We start from the raw sequence: 21,762 nt of genomic DNA, 5'->3' as shown, positions 1-21,762 counted from the left end.
AAGGGAAGTTTATTGTATTTACCCGTATGTTTATTCTTTCTATTTTTTTGTTCACTTTTTTTTCCCTTGTGTTTTAAGATTTCTTCTTTTATGTTTTTTTTTTTTTATCCTATCTAGAGAACTTCTTTAATCAATCTTTGGTTAGATCTAGTAGCAATAAATTAATTTAGGTTTCTTTCATATAAGAATATCTTATACCCCTTCATTCTTGAGGATGATTTTCTCTGGGTATAGGATTGTTTTATTTCACCACTTGAAAAATTGTGCCACCTCCTCCTGGCTCTTTGACTTTTGATGAGAAATCGGTTGTTATTCCAGTTTTTTCCTATAGTAGGCTTCATTTTCTCGGGCTGATTTCAAGCCTTTTTTTCTTCATTTTTAGTTTCCAGAAGCTTAATTATGATGTGTCTTGTCTTGGATGTCTTTGGTTTATGCCATTTGGAGTTTGTTCAGCATCTTAAGTCTTTGTCTCATGTCGGAAGTCAAGTTTTCAGCCATATTTCTTTAAGAACTCTTTCAGCCCTACTTTCTTCCTCCTTTCCTTCCAAGACACTGTGACACCAATTTTAGATCCTGTTGTTAAATCCCACAGTTCCCCAAGGTTCTGTTGCTTTATTCTCCCTATTACATTCTCTCATTGTTATTCTGATTGGATAATTTCTTTTGTTCCATGTTCCAGTTCACTAAATTTCCTTCCTTTCCATTCTGCTGTTGATCTCATTCACTGAACTTTTTATTTTGGGTCTGTTTGTTTTTGGTTTTTTTTCCTTTGAGTTCTAAAATTTCCATTTAGTTATTTATGTATTTTAATTACTGAGCTTGCTTTCTGAGGCCTTCTATTTTTTCATTTGGTTCAAGCTTGTTCTTGAAAGCATTTTTATCGTGACTGCTTTAAATCTTTGATAATTCTAACATCGCTGTCCTTTTTATATTGTCATTTCTTATCTCTATTCATTGAGTTTGAGATCCTGTTGGTTCTTAATATGCTGAGTACAATTTGAAACATGGATATTTTTATATTATGTTGTGAGACTTTGGATCTTTTTTTCTTCAGTTGAATAAAATATTCTTTAAATTCTATAGTGTTTTGCAATTTTCAAAAGTTTCACACACAGGGTGTCATATAATCCACAATAGCCTTTTTCTCCCCCAACTGCTGTATTGCCCCTCCCCCTTTCCCTCTCATCACTGGTGTCCACTAGTTTGTTCTCTGTATCTGTGGATACTCTGAATCTTATTTAAAAATACCTTTTGTTTTAGTTGACTTTTTTCCAATACTGCTCTGGGAAGGGAAGGGGTTGCTGCTTTGTTACAGCGAAGTGGAGGTGGAAGTTCAGTTTCCCAAATAGGCCACCATCAACACCCGGTGAGCTCACTGTTACCCTTGGGCAGGGACGGGAGTGGCCTCATTACACTGAGTGATGGTGAACATCCTGATTCTCCACTAGGCCTCCTCCAACAGCACCAGGTGGGGAGGTGAGGGGGCCTCTCATTCCTGTGTGAAAGTGGGCATTCTGGTTCCTTGCTTGTTCTTCACTGACACTGCAGAGGTGCCTTGTTACCTGTTGCATGGGATAAAAGTCCTGGCTCCCTACCTTGTCTTCTCTGACACCATTCCACCAGAGATACTGGGCACCTGATTACAGCCTTGTGAGGGTAGAAGTCTAGGCTAGCTACTTGGCCTATGGAGCTTAGCTAAAGTAGAGTGATTATTGTCCAAAAGTTTTTTGTCTTAACACGCTGTCCCTTTCTTGGTGTTCTGGCAGGGCTTTTGTTGGACATCTTTTTGTGTATGCCTGCTCCTGGGTTGCCAGCTTCTACTGCTCCAAGACTGGGATATATAAGGCTAAAGAAAACTGAAGGAACTCACCATGTTGTTCCTTGAATCTTAAGGGCTCTAACTAGTCTGTTTTCTTCTCTCCAACTTTTAGAGTCTTATGTTTGTCATATATATAATCTCCAGGGTTTTAGTTGCACTTCATGAGAGGAATAGCAAAAACATAAGTTTACACCATCTTCCTTGAAGTAGAAGGTGGTCTCAACTTCTTTTTGTAGGATGATCCAGTTAAACATATGTGTAAATTTTTTTGAAGTAATAATTTATTTAATTTTGACTGTGCTGGGTCTTTGTTGCTGTACACAGGCTTTCTCTAGCTGAAACAAGTGGGAGCCACTCTCTGGTTGTAGACTGCAGGCTTCTCATTGTGGTACTTCTCTTGTTGTGCAGCACGGACTCTAGGGCGTGTGGGCTTCAGTGGCTGTGGCCTGTGAGCTCAGTAGTTGCCCTGCGGCATGTGGAATCTTCCGGACCAGGGATCAAACTCGCCTACCCTGCATTGGCAGGTGGAATCCTAACCTCTGGACCACCACGGAAGTCCACTTGTAAATTTTAAGGACAACATGTGCGTCTCTTGCTCACTGCCTGGAAACCACACAAGAAAGCATTTACTAGTGTTGAGAGTCCAGCCTTTAATCATCCATATAGGAATTTATTTTGTCAGTCCCCATGGTGATTGAATTCAAGGAAACTGACTCAGGCTAAACATATTCATAAGAAAATGATGTATACAATTGGACAACCAATTTGTTTAATTCATAATGATTACCAAATCCTACTTCCATGAAGATCAGATAGTGTCTGACTAGACAGTTCATTCACAGTAAGTGGTGCTGGAAAAGAAATCAGTTAACCTTTTAATACCTTTCTTTTGGTGCACCTTTGTTGCTTCCTACGTCTCATTGTGTGCACATTTTATGGGGAACAAATTATACTTCAGAACAGTATTTGGGGATTTACACAACTGAGGATTTATCCCTAGAAAGTGCTAAGGATCCACTTTAACTCAGGTGTTTGATAGCTCCAAGCTCTTAGTTCCTGTCTGGCTCTGCAAAAGGCATAATTACCAGCGAGTTTTGACAGGTCAAATTTTGTGACAAGGCACCCTCCCTGTGGACCTTTTTCTAATCGTCACTGCCAATATCCTCTATCATTTCTCTTTGCCTGCAATTCTAATTTGTGAGTAACCTCTTGTTTTCGATATATATATACTAATACCTTTAGGCAGTTTACTATCAGGCCTTGATGTCCATGAGCCTTTTTTCTTTTTTTGGAAATAATTAACTTGGGGTCATGGAGCCACCTGCCCATGGTTGGGCTCTAGGAGGAAGCTCTGAAATGTACACATCAGCCATTCTGGAGACCAGATCTATTGTTTTCATCATATCCTCAAAGGACCCAAAAAATCATCATGAGCCACTATTGCTTGGACAATTTTGAGCATTACTTTCCTAGCATGTGAGATGAGTTCAATGGTGCGGTAGGTAGTTTGAACATTCTTTGGCATTGCCTTTCTTTGGGATTGTAATGAACAGTGACCTTTTCCAGTCTTGTGGCCACTGCTGAGTTTTCCAAATTTGCTGGCATATTGTGCATAGCACTTTCACAGTATCATCTTTTAGGATTTGAAATAGCTCAACTGGAATTCCATCACCTCCACTAGCTTTGTTCGTAGTGATGCTTCCTAAAGCCTACTTGACTTCACATTTCAAGATATCTGGCTTTAGGTGATCACACCATCGTGGTTATCTGGGTCATGAAGATCTTTTTTGTATAATTCTTCTGTGTATTCTTGCCACTTCTTTTTCTTATCTTCTGCTTCTGTTAGGTCCGCACTGTTTCTGTCCTTTATTGTGCCCATCTTTGCATGAAATGTTTCGTTGGTATCTCTAATTTTCCTGAAGAGATCTCTAGTCTTTAATTTAGGAAATGTCAAATATACAGTTTATATACTTTAATACACATAATGAACCAAGAATAATGACTAATTCTAAAAACATGCTAGTTTCATACTCTAGAGTTTTAGCACCTTAAATTTTTTTTTAAAAAAATCCATAAACTAAATAATAACTTCTTTTAAAGAATAACAAAATCTCTTTCTTTTCCAAATACTGAATTCAGAAAAACTAGTGAAAGCATTCAGCATTATTGGTTGTTGGTGTAGCCATTAAAAGTAAAGGAAATTTCATATATATCTGGGCTGCTGTAGGAAAAAACCTCTTAGACTTCTGTCAGCACTTAAATGTCAACAGTACTGTTTTATTTTCCATAGTGGAAAAGGGAGAGTGAGGACATAACAATACTGTAATAGTTTTGGATTGTGGTGACAGTTTGGGGTTGCTTAGAAGATAAAATTCCTTTAAAATTATTGAATATAATTATATTCTTAGGCTCTCCATAAATACATGCTGAATTTAGTGAGAGAACTTCCAAATCCTGTGTAGATGCTTGAGCATCGTACATTACCTCGATTGCAGATTCATTTGTAAACTACTGTAAATTTTGAAAAATATTGTGCTTTCTAAACATGTGGTATGTGGTACTTAAAAGTCTGTCCAGGTTTCTTTTTCTATTTCTTCTTAGTCTTTTTCTATTGATTGTCTTTTTTTCTTGGCCCTTAATGTTGATATTTCCTAAGATTCTGTTCTAAGATTAAATTCTCTTTACATGCTATATATTCTGTAATATCTACGTAGTTTCATCATTCCTATGGTTTCCCATATGTCTTTCTTCTACATGAATGTTTATTCTCAAGCACTTGAGCTGTGTACCTAATTATCTACATCTCCTGGGTATCCCAGGCAGTCCAACATATGTTCCACATTAAGCTCATCTCGTTTTCTCCATATTCCCAACCAGCTCTCCCCCATGAAAACAGATACGTATATATGCATAGTATATATTCATATATGTGCTTCTCTTCCTGTTTTGGAAAACCTGCTGCTTGTAGGGCTTCCCTGATGGCTCAGTGGCTAAAGAATCTGCCTGCAGCTCAGGAGACATAGGAAACGTGGGGTCAATCCTTGGGTCAGGAAGATCCCCTGGAGGAGGAAATGGCAACCCACTCCAGTATTCTTGCCTGGAAATCCTATGAACAGAGGAGCCTGGTGGGCTCCAGTCCATGGGGTCGCAGAGTCAGAACTTAGCAACTAAACCACCACTAGTAAGCAGCAGGCTTGGAACTTCAAGTCTTCTGAAGGTGAATCCTCAGCTCAGAGCATACTTTATAATGTAGTGGCCATATCTTCTGAACCAAAATTTAAGATGCAACAATTTAGTAAAGTGACATAAAAAAGCAGTGTGGTATAATTACAGTAACAAGTTCAGGCTTCAAATATTCAATATCTCATTTTCTCCATATTCCCAACCAACTCCCCCCCATGAAAACAGATTATAGATATATATCTGGCAAACATATATATCTGGCAACTAAAATAGATACGTATATATCTGGCAACTAAATTGTTGCCAGTATGGTAGATAGATGCTAATATACATAAAATGTAAAATTGCAATCATGTGTAAGTATGAGATGTGCATTATGAGTTATATATACATACATCATGTGTGTATGTGTGAGGTTTGACCTAGTTAGGGAGATTAAATGATGCTTCCCTTGCAAGTGATGATTAAATTCAATGTGAAGTTTGAGGAGTTCACTAGACAGAATTGGGGTAGAGGGAGAATGAATGAGAGTTCAAGGCAGGGTAAGGTAGCTTGCACAGAGATCTGGTGGTAGGAGGGTGCATACTGTGTGTGAGCAGTTGTCTTTGTGCAGAGTAATTTGCAGTCTTGTTACTTCTCCCTGCCTCCATTTCTTCCCATATTCTTGCTTCTTAATTCTGAAGAATATTTGAAGTTGAAGCTTATATTAAATAGAGAATAGTATGGCTCAGGAAACTCAAACAGGGACTGTGTATATCAACCTAGAGGGGTGGGATGGGGAGGGAGATGGGAGGGAGGTTTAAAAGGGAGGGGATATGTGTATGCCTGTGACTGATTCATGTTGAGGTTTGACAGAAAACAACAAAGCTCTGTAAAGCAGTTATCTTTCAATTAAAAAATAAATAATAAGATAAAAAAAGAAAAAAAAAGTAACTTGCTTTTCAGACTGCTTGGTGAACAGTCATTTGAATTAGAGGCACCATGGAGTTTAATTAATAAACATAGCCAGGACTTATCTGTAGTTTAAAACACCAAAATGAAAAAGGTTTTATGATATCATTTTTACTCTTGTTGCCTAAAATCACACAAGCATTTATAATCACTGCCCTAGTACATTCTGATAAGGCAGGGAGTTATATCCTGTATACTTCCCAGGTGGTGCAGTGGTAAGGAATCCACCTGCCAATGCAAGAGACACAAGAGATGCAGGTTGGATCCCTGGGTGGGGAAGATCCCCTAGAGTAGGAAATGCAACCCACTCCAGTATTCTTGCCTAGAGAATTCCGTGGACAGAGGAGCCTGGCGGGCTACAGTCCAAGGGGTTGCAAAGAGTCAGACACAACTGAGCACACACACAACTACATCCTAAGTAATAAATTTCTAAATCATTGCCTAAATTATAAGTGATTTATTTTCTAAGTGTATTTTTACTGTGAAGTATTAGTATTCCATGCAACCTGTCTTTATGTGTTTGAGAATTAATTCAGGCTATAAAAATTCTATTGGAATGAAAAGTGTATTTTGAACTACATGGAAGAACTCTAATCTGTTGTATTCTAAACTCAATGACTGTTTTTTCTTTTGTGCTTCATATGCATGAGTGTTATCTCTCCAATATAATTCTGAAGTTTTGGTCCTTAAAACATTTCTTTAGTGGTTCTTAACCCTGTTCTTGAGTAGGAGAACTATGTTCCAGAAATAGGAAATTATTTTCAGTGTTTTACAACTTCCTTTATAGTGTCTTTCAAAACTATCTTCATATTTTTCTTTGCAGAAAGGGCTATTGCACGACATGAAGTTCGAGAGATTGAGCAGCGACATACCATGGATGGCCCTCGGCAAGACGTAGCTTTAGATGAGGAAGAGGACATGGTGATCATTTATAACAGAGTCCCCAAAACTGCAAGCACCTCTTTTACCAATATTGCCTATGACCTGTGTGCAAAGAATAGATACCATGTTCTTCACATTAACACTACCAAAAATAATCCAGTGATGTCACTGCAAGATCAGGTAAATGTCACTTGGATTCATAATGTTTTCTGACACTAACTGAAGTTTTGTATTTCAAGAAGGTAAAGCATTTTAAGGGATATGTATGCTGAGTCCAGTGGATCGTAAGTTTCTTGGAGGAAAGGATCAACCAAACTTCTCTATAGTTTTACACTCTTCACAGTATTTGGTACATTTCCTTGCCTACAATATGTATGCAAATACTTGTGAAATAAATGAATTAACAGCTTGAATATTTGAAGAGAAAATTGATGCTCTTCAGTATGCTAGCCCTTTAAAACTGAAATCTTTTTAGCAGATGCCTTGCAATAAAAATCATTATATTGTCTCAGTTCATCACTGAGAAGTCTTTATTTGATGAATACTTGTATTCTATATGGCTCAGTTTTGTGACTAGAGTCCTGAATTTAATCTTATCTTTATTCATGTAAGTATTAGCTGTAAACTTCTGGAGAACAGGGATTATGACTTGTATTTTTAATATAATACTGCCTTTCAAGTTATTGAGAATCTTTCTTAAAAATTTTTATCAGAGTATAGTTGATTTACAATGTTGTGTTAATTCCTGCTGTACAACAAAATGAAGCAGTTATACATTTACATGTATACACTCTTTTAGATTCTGATCCCATGTAGGTCATGACAGAGTATTGAGCAGAGTTCCCTGTGCTCTACAGTAGGTCCTTATTAGGTACCTATTTTAGATATATAGTAGTATGTTATGTGTTAGTCCTAATGTCCCAATTTATCCCTTCTCTCCTTACCTCCTGGTGACCATAAACTTGTTTTCCACATCTGTAACTCTTTCTGTTTTGTAATTAAGTTAATTTGTATCCTTTTATAAAAAGTGCTGCAGTGAACATTGAGGTGCACCATCTTTCAAGTTGTTAAGAATCTTTAGATAAACAGTTGGATAAATAATTTATGAAATGGTTTTAAGAAAAGTGGAGGAAGTTATCTCAGAAACTGAAACTGACTCTGCCTCTTGAGCAGTAGCTTCAGATATTTTCTTCACACCTGGAGTTCTGACTGTAATTATAAGTATAGTTCTTTCCACAGATACTAAAGGGAATAGGAATTGAGCCCCATGATAAGAAAAGATAATATTTGAAAATATTATGTAGGATCAAATACCATATTGAGGTAGCTTATTAGACAGGTAATTTGTGATAGTCTTGTAGTTAAAATGTATTTATCTGTTTGAAAATAGCTGACCTTGTTTTGTTGTCACAGAATTGCCGTTATCCCACTATTTAGCATAGCTTTAATCCTTGCATTGAAGTCAGAGAATAACATTGACACACACAGTTAGGTTCGCTTTCTTACTAGAGAGCTATTTGTAAAGGCTAATTGTATATGGCCTGTCTGTGCCCATATAATTCTTGGCTCTCTGCAGTATCCTCAATTACTCTCGTCTATAGAACCAAAAATCTACACTCATCAGCCAAGTCAAATAACTCTTTTGTAAATGAGAAGAAACATGAGCTTATTTAGCTAAGTGGGTCATAAAAACTATTCATTATGTAATTTTGTATATCTCAAGGGCAAGTGTCCTAAATTATCAGATTTTATACAGTGTGTAGTAGATTTTAAATCTGTTTGCATGATTACTTTTCAGAATATATCTTGGTTTACAAGGAACATTTCTTAACACTCACATAATAATTTTACATTTCTTCAGTAATATTGTTTAGAAAAATAAAGTTAATTTGTCAAAGTTTTAGAATTATTATGTATCCAGCATTAGGAAGTTGTCTTATAGCTATGATATACCTGATAATGACTTAGACCTTCCCCCCAACCCCGGCCCATGAAATATAAATCTGCTAAAGCTCACCACTTTAGCAGCCGCGACGCAGAAGCGAGGCGGCTGCGAGGGCTCCGCGCAGAAGCGTGGCCCAGAGGTGCTAGGCCAGGCCGGGGCCAGGGGCCGCGGGCGGTGGCCGACAGAGGCTAGGCAGGGCCGGGGGCCCGGGGCGGTGGCCAGAAGGGCTAGGCCGGGGCTGAGGCTGGGGGAAGGGGCCGACAGGGCCTAGGCTGGGCTGGGGGCTGGGGCAGCGGCCGAGAGGGGCTAGGCCGGGCCGGGGGCTTGGGGCGGCGGTGAAAGGAGTTACCAAAGGCCCAAGGAGCAGGGGCTGAGTGGGCACAGGAGGGTGGAGAGGAGTTACTCCACATTCAAGGTCAGGAGGGGCCTTCGTGAGTAGATACCCCTTGTCCAAAGTAAGGAGCAATGGCTGCACTTTGCTGGAGTAGCCGTGAAGAAATACCCCACGTCCAAGGTAAGAGAAACCCAAGTAAGACGGTAAGTGTTGCGAGAGGGCATCAGAGGGCAGACACACTGAAACTAAAACTACAGAAAACTAGCTAATCTGATCACACGGACCACAGCCTTGTCTATCTCAATGAAACTAAGCCATGCTGTGTGGGGCCACCCAAGACCAATGGGTCATGATGGAGAGGTCTGACAGAATGTGGTCCACTGGAGAAGGGCATGGCAAACCACTTCAGTATTCTTGCCTTGAGAACCCCATGAACAGTATGAAAAGGCAAAAAGATAGGACACTGAAAGAGGAACTCCCCAGGTCAGTACGTGCCCAATATGCTAATGGAGATCAGTGGAGAAATAACTCCAGAAAGCATGATGGGATGGAGCCAAAGCAAAAACGATGCTGTGGAGGTGACTGGTAATAGACGCAAAGTCCAATGCTGTAAAGAGCAATATTGCATAGGAACCTGGAATGTTAGGTCCATGAATCAAGGCAAATTGGAAGTGGTCAAACAGGAGATGGCAAGAGTGAACATCGACATTCTAGGAATCAGCAAACTAAGATGGACTGGAATGGGTGAATTTAACCCAGATGACCATTATGTCTACTACTGTGGGCAAGAATCCCTTAGAAGAAATGGAGTAGCCATCATGATCAACAAAAGAGTCCGAAATGCAGTACTTGGATGCAATCTCAAAAACGACAGAATGATCTCTGTTTGTTTCCAAGGTAAGCCATTCAGTATCACAGTAATACAAGTCTATGCCCCGACCAGTAATGCCGAAGAAGCTGAAGTTGAACGATTCTATGAAGACCTACAAGACCTTCTAGAACTAACACCCAAAAAAGATGTCCTTTTCTTTATAGGGGAATGGAATGCTAAAGTAGGAAGTCAAGAAACACCTGGCGTGACAGGCAAATTTGGCCTTGGAGTACAGAATGAAGCAGGGCAAAGGCTAACAGAGTTTTGCCACGAGAACGCACTGGTAATAGCAAACACCCTATTCCAACAACACAAGAGAAGACTCTACACGTGGACATCACCAAATGGTCAACACCGAAATCAGATTGATTATATTCTTTGCAGCCAAAGATGGAGAAGCTCTATACAGTCAGCAAAAACAAGACTGGGAGCAGACTGTGGCTCAGATCATGAATTGCTTATTGCCAAATTCAGACTTAAATTGAAGAAAGTAGGGAAAACCACTAGTCCATTCAGGTATGACATAGATCAAATCCCTTATGAATATACAGTGGAAGTGACAAATAGATTTAAGGGACTAGATCTGATAGAGTGCCTGATGAACTATGGACAGAGGTTCGTGACATTGTACAGCAGACAGGGATCAAGACAATCCCCATGGAAAAGAAATGCAAAAAAGCAAAGTGGCTGTCTGAGGAGGCCTTACAGATAGCTGGGAAGAGAAGAGATGTGAAAAGCAAAGGAGAAAAGGAAAGATATTCCCATCTGAATGCAGAGTTCCAAAGAATAGCAAGGAGAGATAAGAAAGCCTTCCTCAGCGATCAGTGCAAACAAATAGAGGAAAACAACAGATTGGGAAAGACTAGAGATCTCTTCAAGAAAATTAGAGATACCAAAGGAACATTTCATGCAAAGATAGGCTCGATAAAGGACAGAAATGGTATGGACCTAACAGAAGCAGAAGATATTAAGAAGAGGTGGCAAGAATACACAGAAGAACTGTACATAAAAGATCTTCACGACCCAGCTAATCACGATGGTGTGATCACTCACCTAGAGCCAGACATCCTGGAATGTGAAGTCAAGTGGGCCTTAGAAAGCATCACTACGAACAAAGCTAGTGGAGGTGATGGAATTCCACTTGAGCTATTTCAAATCCTCAAAGGTGATGTTGTGAAAGTGCTTCACTCGATATGCCAGCAAATTTGGAAAACTCAGCAGTGGCCACAGGACTGGAAAAGGTCAGTTTTCATTCCAATCCCAAAGAAAGGCAATGCCAAAGAATGCTCAAACTACCGCACAATTGCACTCATCTCACATGCTAGTAAAGTAATGCTCAAAATTCTCCAAGCCAGGCTTCAGCAATACGTGAACCGTGAACTTGCAGATGTTCAAGGTGGTTTTAAAAAAGGCAGAGGAACCAGAGATCAAATTGCCAATATCCGCTGGATCATTGAAAAAGCAAGAGAGTTCCAGAAAAACATCTATTTCTGCTTTATTGACTATGCCAAAGCCTTTGACTGTGTGGATCACAATAAACTGTGAAAATTCTGAAAGAGATGGGAATACCAGACCATCTGACCTGTCTCTTCAGAAACCTGTATGCAGGTCAGGAAGCAACAGTTAGAACTGGGCATGGAACAACAGACTGGTTCCAAATAGGAAAAGGAGTAGGTCAAGGCTGTATATTGTCACCCTGCTTATCTAACTTATATGCAGGGTACATCATGAGAAACGCTGGGCTGGAAGAAACACAAGCTGGAATCAAGATTGCAGGGAGAAATATCAATAACCTCAGATATGTGGATGACACCACCCTTATGGCAGAAAGTGAAGAAGAAGTAAAGAGCCTCTTGATGAAAGTGAAAGAGAGTGAAAAAGTTGGCTTAAAGCTCAACATTTAGAAGACTAAGATCATGGCATCTGGTCCCATCACTTCATGGGGAATAGATGGGGAAACAGTGGAAACACTGTCAGACTTTATTTTTTAGGTCTCCAAGATCACTGCTGATGGTGATTGCAGCCATGAAATTAAAAGACGCTTACTGCTTGGAAGGAAGGTTATGGCCAACCTGGATAGCATATTTAAAAGCAGAGACATTACTTTGCCAACAAAAGTCCGTCTAGTCAAGGCTATGGTTTTTCCAGTGGTCATGTATGGATGTGAGAATTGGACGGTGAAGAAAGCTGAGCGCCGCAGAATTGATGCTTTTGAACTGTGGTGTTGGAGAAGACTCTTGAGAGTCCCTTGGACTGCAAGGAGATCCAATCAATCCATCCTAAAAGAGATCAATCCTGGGTGTTGATTGGAAGGACTGATGTTAAAGGTGAAACTTCAATACTTTGGCCACCTCATGCGAAGAGTTGACTCATTGGACAAGACCCTAATGCTGGGTGGGATTGGGGGCAGGAGGAGAAGGGGACGACAGAGGATGAGATGGTTGGATGGCATTACCAACTCAATGGGCTTGGATTTGGGTGGACTCCGGGAGTTGGTGATGGACAGAGAGGCCTGGCGTACTGCAATTCATGGGGTCGCAAAGAGTCGGACACGACTGAGCGACTAAACTGAACTGAAAGCTCACTACATAAGACATTTATGGGCATCATGTACTGGTACATTTATCCAGTTGCATTTAGATGAAATAAAACTTCTGTTTTCTTTTCAAAAGCTTGTCGTGTGTGTGTGTGTGTCTATGTGTTTATGCAACAAAATAGATGCATAGACACTGTCTTAAAGGCAACTGGGTTACATAACGAACAACACTTAAAATGTATTTGTGGAGGGTAGCGTGGAAGAATAGCCTTAATCACCAGCTGACATACTTCAAAATGTCAGCTGGTAGTTCAGTATCTGTAGTTAATTAGGTAGGGTTGGCTTAATATATACAAAATGTTCTCTAATACACCGTATCTAATTTTTTTAAACTGATTTTTTCTGCTGAATAGAAACAGTTCTTCAAACAAGTCATAGGTGCTATTTCCTTTCCCTTTGCATGACATACTAGCATTTTAATTTTACTTTCAACCTAGTATAAGCTTCCTCTAAATGTAAACTTTTGAATTATAATACTAGATGCCTTGAAAATAATTTTTAAAATATTTCCTGAAAATCATCTTGTATAATACTTGATTTCAATACCATATTTTTATTGTCCTTGTGAACTGTTCTGAACTGCCCTGTTATTTAAGTAAGAATTAATAAATGACCTACTTTGCTCTTATTTCTTCTCTGAAAAATAGTTTCTAGTCAGTATCTAACTCAAGTGAGACTTAAAAAATGAGGTTGTTATTAAATTTGCTACTGTCCTTATCTTCTATTTAAAGCCCAGTTTACTCGTAAAAATATTTAGGTATATAGTAGATGATCATGCCCTCTGTTCTCTCATCTTCCAACCTCAGCAGTCCAGTCTGCTTAATATCTGCCTTTAAATCCCCAGCTCTTTCCTAGATTCATTTTTGTATGGGAGACTGTGCTAAACTTATTATCTGCTTGATCATTCTTCTCAAAAATCTTAGAGGTAAAGACAGAATATTTCTAGTCTGATATAAAAGCATTCCCTATGTAACAGTTTTGCGTATTTTTAGACACAGTTCTCAACTCTTTCAAGTTTTCCTTTATTGTGCATGTATTATATACTGAAATTATGCTACATTCCTTGGGGAATTACCAAAGAAATGAAAAACAAGGCTACGTTTTTCAAACAGCTTATTTATAATTTACTAGGAAACATAAAACAGTTGCAGGAACTATGAGAACTATTCAAAGAAAACATCAAATTGTGTTCTCACCAAAATGTATAACCAAAATATTTAACTTGGACCTCATCTTGAGAAAACAAGCAAATCCATATTGTAGAATGTTATATAGAACATATATATCTAGGACAACTGTCCTGAACTATTGGTGTCAATGTCATGACAACCAAAAAGGGGGGTGGGGAGGGGAGTGACGGGCTAGAGGAGACTAAGGAGACAAGAAAACCAAGTGTAATTCATGACACATGATTGAATCCTTGAACAAAAATGTCTGCTACTTTGATTCAGAAAAAATTAAGTGTGTGTGTGTGCATAGAGAGAGGGGAGGAAAGAAAGAGATAAACAGAAGTGGCAAAATGTTAACAGTGACTCTTGGTGAAGAATGTACAAATATTGGCTACTGTTCTTTCAACTTTTCTGTAGTTTAGTAAGAGTTTTTCAGAGTTAAGAAGTTGGGATAAAATAAGAGGAACAGTTAGAACAAGGAGATTAGGAGATAATCATTTGAGAATATTAGAAAGGACTTAAGTGGTAAGAATGAGATAGACTCAGTCATGTAGGTTATGTTTTTGAGATGGGCTTTACTCTGTTAATAGACAGGAATCAGCAGAAGACAGATAATTAGCTCCTCTAGTTGGAAAATGAAGTTGACTCTAGTACACAAAAGTATCTTTATATTACAGAACATCTTGTCTTTAAAATAACTATGTCAAATAGGTTTAAATGGTAGCATCTTTTATGATTCTTCTTTATTCTTTTCTGCTCTCATATATTTACTTGAGATAAATAAATCTCTGATCTGATCTGGTCTGATCATATTTAACCCCTTTCTGGAGTTATCCAGAATTTGTATCCTCTTACAGGACAGTATAGTATTTTTTTTAATTTACTGTTAAACCAACTTCTGGTTATTTGCATTAAAGCATATGGTTTGATATTAATAGTTACAAATACTGATTTTTCAGAACAACACTTTAGGTGAATGCTTCTCAACTTAGAATGTGTATACTAAACACCAGTTGAAGTACAGTTTTTGATTCAGAAGGACTGAGATAAAGCCTGATACTTGAATTTCTAAGAAGCTTCCTATTAATGCCAAAACTGATACTTCTGGTCCTTGACCCACAGTTTGAATAGCAAAGATCTAGAACATGATTCTCAGTGGGGTGATGGAATCATATAAGATGTGTATTATAATCTTCCCAGGATGGTGAGTTACTTATCTTTAAATTAGCATTCCTACCTCCCCAGCAAAGTCTAAATTCCTTACCTGGGCCAGCAGGTCCTCCTTCTTGATCAGACCCTTGCCCATTGGCCGTTGCTTCAACCTTTTATTTGCTGGCACTGAACTTTTGATTCCTTGAATGCACCAAGCCTTTACCACTTCAGGACCTCTGTATTTAACATTTCCTCTTAGAATGCACTTCTCCTGGCCTCACAGTTGGCTTTATATTATCCGTTAAGGTTTCAGCTTATTGACATCCTCATAGCAAAGCCTTAGTTGGCCATCCTATTTATTAAACCTGGAAGAAGTTCCAGGTTACTGGGTACCATTATTCTTTCACTATCTTTCCTATTACTGATTTATTTATTTACTGTCTGTCATTTTCTCTATTATAATTTAAGTTTCTTAAGGGCAGGGACCTTGTCTGTCTTGTTCACTTTGTATTCCTGGGCTTAGAACCATACCTAAGACATAGTTCAGTTCAGTCGCTCAGTCGTGTCCAACCCTTTGCGACACCATGAACCGCAGCACTCCAGGCCTCCCTGTCCATCACCAACTCCCGGAGCTTGCTCAAACTCATGTCCATTGAGTCGGTGATGCCATCCAACCAACTCATCCTCTGTCGTCCCCTTCTCCTGCTGCTTGCAATCTTTCCCAGCATCAGGGTCTTCCAATGAGTCAGTTATTGCAAGAGGTGGCCAAAGTATTGGAGTTTCAGCTTCAGCCTCTGTCCTTCCAGTGAATATTCAGGACTGATTTCCTCTAGGATGGACTGGTTGGATTTCCCAAGAGACTCTCAAGAGTCTTCTCCAACACCACAGTTCAAAAGCATCAATTCTTTGGTGCTCAGCTTTCTTTATAGTCCAACTCTCACATCCATACCTGACTACTGGAAAAACCATAGCCTTGACTAGATGGACCTTTGTTGACAAAGTAATGTCTCTGCTTTTTAGTATGCTGTCTAGGTTGGTCATAACTTTTCTTCCAAGGAGTAAGCGTCTTTTAATTTCATGGCTGCATTCACCATCTGCAGTGATTTTGAAGCCCCAAAAAATAAAGTCTGACAGTTTTCACTGTTTGCCCATCTATTTCCCATGAAGTGATGGGACCAGATGCCATGATGTTAGTTTTCTGAATGTTGAGCTTTAAAAGCCAACTTTTTCACTCTCTTCTTTCACTTTCATCAAGAGGCTCTTTAGTTCTTCTTTGATTTCTGCCATAAGAGTGGTGTCGTCTGCATATTTGAGGTTATTGATGTTTCTCCCAGCAATCTTGATTCTAGCTTGTGCTTCATCCAGCCCAGTGTTTCTCATGATGTACTCTGCATACAAGTTAAATAAGCAGGGTGACAATATACAGCCTTGACGTACTCCTTTCCCTATTTGTAACCAGTCTGTTGTTCCATGCCCAGTTCTAACTGTTGCTTCCTGACCTGCATACAGATTTCTCAAGAGACAGGTCAGATGGTCTGGTATTCCCATCTCTTTCAGAATTTTCCACAGTTTGTTGTGATCCACACAGTCAAAGGCTTTGGCATAGTCAATAAAGCAGAAATAGATGTTTTTCTGGAACTCTCTTGCTTTTTCAGTGATCCATCAGATGTTGGCAATTTGAACTCTGGTTCCTCTGCCTTTTCTAAAACCAGCTTGAACATCTGGAAGTTCACGGTTCACGTATTGTTGAAACCTGGCTTGGAGAATTTTGAGCGTTGCTTTAGTAGCATGTGAGATGAATGCGATTGTTCGGTAGTTTGAGCATTCTTTGGCATTGCCTTCCTTTGGGATTGGAATGAAAACTGACCTTTTCCAATCCTGTGGCCATTGCTAAATTTTCCAGATTTGCTGGCACACTGAGTGCAGCACTTTCACAGCATCATCTTTCAGGATTTGAAATACTTTAACTGGACTTTCATCACTTCCACTAGCTTTGTTCGTAGTGATGCTTCCTAAGGCCCACTTAACTTCACATTCCAAGATGTCTGGCTCTAGGTGAGTGATCATACCATCATGATTATCTGGGTGGTGAATATCTTTCTTGTACAGTTCTTCTGTGTATTCTTGCCACCGCTTCTTAATATCTTCTGCTTCTGTTAGGTCCATACCATTTCTGTCCTTAATTGTGCCCATCTTTGCATGAAATGTTCCCTTGGTATCTCTAATTTTCTTGAAGAGATCTCTAGTCTTTCCCATTGTATTGTAGATACTCTTTATCGTATTGTATGTATTGTAGATACATAGTAGATACTCTGTAAATTTTTTGTTGAATGAATGAATGAACAAATGAACCTGCTTAGGTTCTGAAGGTAATTCTTAGTTGAGCTTGATGCCATGGTGGTAGATACTCGCAGAAGGAGTGCCTCTGATTGATAGTAATAGGATTGAACAACACAGTTCTGAGCTTTAGTGCAGATAGTATATTATGTTCTTTTGCTGCTGAACCTTTCTTATATGGTATCCAATTATTACTCATTTTTTCTCTTTGCATAGAAAACTTCCTCCCCAGTTTAGTCTCATAAAACTACCCACGGCTGTACAGTGAATGTTTATTTTAAGTATATGCCTGAGTAGGAGTTTGGTATATATAATTACCCAAGTTAATAGTAATGTTCGCTCAGTAGATAGTAATTACAAAGTTGGAATTTGACCAAGATGTTCAGAATGACATTCCTACTTTTAGATTGTGAAAACAGGTTCTTTTGTGATCACATTTAATCATAATGTTGAGATTACTCTTATTAAGAATATAAATCTAGATATAGTGTTAGTGAGAGGGTGCTTTTTCAGCTTTTCCTGTTGCACTGGTTCAATTCTGGTTCAACTAGCAAATAAATCACAACACCACTCCCTACATTGCTTGTGTTTTCTCTAAAGGCCTCTTCTGATTACTTGCTAGCCTAACTCTGCTTAAGAGTTATAAAATCTGACAAAAATCACAGTTTAAAATCTGCTCCAGGCTAGCCATAAAAACATCTTTTTTTCCTGTGTTATATCTAACTACTATTTTTGAAACATCCTTCTTGATAGCCTTTTGCAATCAGAGTATGGAAATTCTCTTTGAATAAAGTCACTGTGATGACTTTATTTCTTTTCCCAAGAGTTTTCAGTGTCTTCAGATTCAGCTTCATTTAATATTATTAGTTCTGCTCTTTTTCGCCGCTCTCTTTATCTTTCATTAGTGCCAAGTATCATAGTCAGTAAGAAGTAGAAGCTTGCTCACCTGATCTATGTCTCCCCTTAGTCCTCTCTATCCCAGAGCTTTATCTCACAGTCTTGGGTAGAATGTTCCACTGTAGAGGAAAACCAGAAGAAAAACTGAAAGGCAAGTGGTAGAGAAGAGACGAGAACACAGAAACTGACAGCGCAGGGACTGCAGCTAGACTGATGAAAGGGCATAAGCGAATATGACCGAGGAAAGGCTGGGAAAATTTTGGAGAACTCAGAGGATAAAAATTAAATGTGGCTAAATTAATACTTTGAAAGGAAAACTTTTAAAAAGTATGTTCTTCAAAGGGCATTAATTACGTTTTTATGTCCTGGGAGATTACTTTTGAAGAGGAGATTAGGATGGTGTAGAATTTCAGTCATATATAAATGACACTTCTAAATGCTCAGACTCTTCTCCAGATTAGTGTGAACCACCACTTTAACCTTATTGGCAATATTTGTTTACTTAGCACTTTTTGCTTCCCTGTGAAGGGAAGGTAAATCTCAGCTCAGCATCTTTTGATGTATTGCAAATCAGCCACAGCCTTATTAATGAGATTTTAACAGATTGCCTTAGTTAAATGTTGATTAGATGAAAGAAAAAATATACATACACATATATATTAAGTTTGTAGCTTTCAGTATTCTCTTAGTTGGAGATTAGGGAAAGATTCTGTGTGTTTGAAGACTAGCAATAATAAAGTGTAGGGAATTCCCAGATGGTCTGTGCTCCCAATGCAGGGGCCACGGATTCGATCCCTGGTTAGGAACTAAGATCCCACATGCTGCGCAGCACGGCCAAAAAATGAAATTAAAAAAAAAAAAAATAGACTGTAGAGAATTTAGTAATGTACCTGAATATGCCTCAGAATATATTCAGTATAATAAGATTCAAAGTCCTACATTTAGACTGGGTCTCTTAGTTTTGACCAGCATTGTTCAGCAACCCTTGAGGTTACCCAGGACAATAAAAAGGCAAGAATAAGTCAGCAGTCATTGTCGAAAAATGGTTATTCAATACAAGAGATAGTGTACAGGGTAGATTGGAAGTTGAGATTATAATGAATGTAAGGAGGAAAATAAACAGTTGAGAGAGATGTATCAACAGAGCTTTGAGATCTTGGAGGTTTGACTATCTGGATCTCAGGGATTTCCTGAGCATTGGACAGAACCTGAAATTCTCAGTTTCCAAGTCTGTTGATCAGTATTATGATGTGAAAGATATCTGTCTGCTCCTCTTTCAAGTCTTCTGGTCCCCCACCCCCCCACACCTTGTTTAAATTGGACAATAATAGATTAAAGAAATTAGCCAGTGGTATAGAAGGATGATTGGACCAAAATCTGAGGTATGTGGTTTTTGGACTTCAGTTTCTGTAACATGAAGAGTACAGGATATCCTAGGCCCCTTCTACCTCTAAAATGCTGATACTGCAAACAGGAAAGTTTGAGATAGGTGACAGCAGTGGATGCTTCATGCCTTGTTCTGTTCGGCCTTCACCAAACTTCCCTGAGTCCAATGGAGGCACAACTCTTTTACTTATTTGACTACTTTCTGTGTTTCTTGGAATGCTTTGGTTCCAGAGTGCTTCAGGCATCACTGTGTGGGCAAATGGAGGAGACTGAGTAGGCAGGGGCATTACGCTCCCACCCCCCATTCTATTTTATATGTTGTGGTAGCTTATATATATATGTATGTGTGTGTATGTATATATATGTGTTTGTGTATATATATATTATATATATATGTGATAACCTTTAAACTACTGTTTTAGTTCAGTATACTTTTTTTTTTACATATTGTGAAAGCAGTAACTGAGAGAATATATCCTTGCTAAAGAGCCTCTATAGATAGGCCTCCTTTGCAGGCACTACAGAAGGAGCTTCATGTTGATAAAACCAAGAGCTAGGTCCTGGGTCCACACATGCTGAAGGCTTGCTCCTCAGTGTCACCCACTGACCTGGCCATGCTGTGGAAACTTGTTAGAAGTGCAGAATCTTGGGCCCCACTCCAGACCTGCTGAGTCAGAATCTGCTTTTAACAAGAGCCCCAGATGATTCATTTGCACACTGAGTTTGGGAAGCCCAGAAGCAGTCCAGATCTCATCCAGCTTCCAGGGCTCTTCACCTCACATTGTAGAAAACACAGCAGATGGAGTGTGTCTTTAGGAGAATTTAGTTTGATCTTGACCATCCTTTGGAAAGCTGAAGGGAAAAAGGACACTTGAAGTTTATACCTGTCTTTCATCACAGTGTACTGTGAGCCTCTTAACATTTGGCTTGTATAACACTGTTTTCTCAGGTTTCAATCTGTCATTTCCTTTCATTTCCCTCTTATACTATCACATCCATTTAAATCTCAGCTTCTGGGGACTTCCCTGCTGGTCCAGGGGTTAAGACTCTATGCTCCCAATGCAGGGGGCCCAGGTTCAATCCTTGGTCAGGGAACTAGATCTCACATTACCGCAACTAAAGATTCCACATGTGGCAACTAAGACTCAGCGTAGCCAAATAAATTAAAAAATATTTAAAAAAATAAAATAAAATAAATCTCAGCTTCTGAAGAGCTCAGCTGTAAGTGTCTTAAGCACCCTTGAACCACCATCTCCCATTCATGTTCTCTGCTTTATATTTCTTTCTCATTTAGGACTGAAATACTGAAACTGATTTTCACAGAATCAAAGGCTTGTATAATTTACCATTAAGTAGAAATTATAAGGATTTTTCATATTCAACATGTAAACTTTTTTAAGGATTCAGTTTATGGATCAAGTAGTATTTTATTTCCTATTTCTTTTTCATTTGCCATTTGATATTTTTATTCTATTTGATGTCTTGAAGAACAAATAGGAAAGAACCTGAGAATCTCAAATCACATGTTTATTTGGCTCATTCGTTTTGGTGGGGACAAATTGTAAATATCTGCTGAAATATAATTGTGTATTCTCTAATACAACATAATTTTGTTATGTACATCCAATTTTCAGATTTTAAGAATGTGTGTGTGTATGTGTAAAATAATAACATAAGGTTCTTTTCATTTCCCCTCCCAAAACTCCATTGTTTCTCTTAGCATTTGAGTTATAAATTGAGTTATAAATCCTACTTCCAGAATCTGCCATTTTTCCTTAGTTCACATCCTCCAACATAAGGCTGCTTCTGCACTGTTTCCCGACTCTGTTCCTACCGATGGGCCTTATCCAGGAGCCATCATTCATTGCTATTAATTTTTTTGTTTTTTCATACATTTATTTTTCTTTTTTCCTTTTTTTTAAATTAGTTTATTTATCTTTTTTAACTTTACAATATTGTATTTGTTTTGCCATACATTGACATGAATCCACATGGATGTACATGTTTTCCCCTTCCAGAACCCCCCTCCTACCTCCCTCCCCACCCCTTCCCTCTGGGTCATCCCGGTGCACCAGCCCCGAGCACCCTGTATCATGCATCAAACATTGCTATTAATTTATTAACTAACCTGGTAAGAAGTGCTCCAGAATATCACCATGTAACTAACTATTGTAAAATGTAAGTGAAGGATTGATAAATGGTCAGAAATATGCAATTGACAGTTCTGTGTTAGGGGCTGA

General features: G+C 38.7%; 1 protein-coding gene across 50 annotated transcripts in view; it reads left to right on the top strand.

Annotated features, from left to right (window-relative positions):
* HS2ST1 (heparan sulfate 2-O-sulfotransferase 1) overlaps positions 1 to 21,762 on the top strand; it is a 195,653-nt gene that overhangs the window by 145,444 nt on the left and 28,447 nt on the right. For all 50 annotated transcript variants that reach the window (XM_081489911.1, XM_081489932.1, XM_081489933.1 and 47 more), the window contains one exon: positions 6,777 to 7,015. In XM_081489911.1, coding sequence (XP_081346037.1) covers positions 6,777 to 7,015 — 239 coding nt within the window. The remainder of the gene's footprint in view (positions 1 to 6,776; positions 7,016 to 21,762) is intronic.

Source organism: Giraffa tippelskirchi, chromosome 5, assembly GCF_054371585.1.
Source record: "Giraffa tippelskirchi isolate mGirTip1 chromosome 5, T2T-mGirTip1v1.2.pri, whole genome shotgun sequence".
In the NCBI taxonomy this organism is placed as follows: domain Eukaryota; kingdom Metazoa; phylum Chordata; class Mammalia; order Artiodactyla; family Giraffidae; genus Giraffa; species Giraffa tippelskirchi.
Note: the sequence above shows the minus strand (reverse complement) of the source record. Positions and strands in the feature narration are given on the sequence as shown.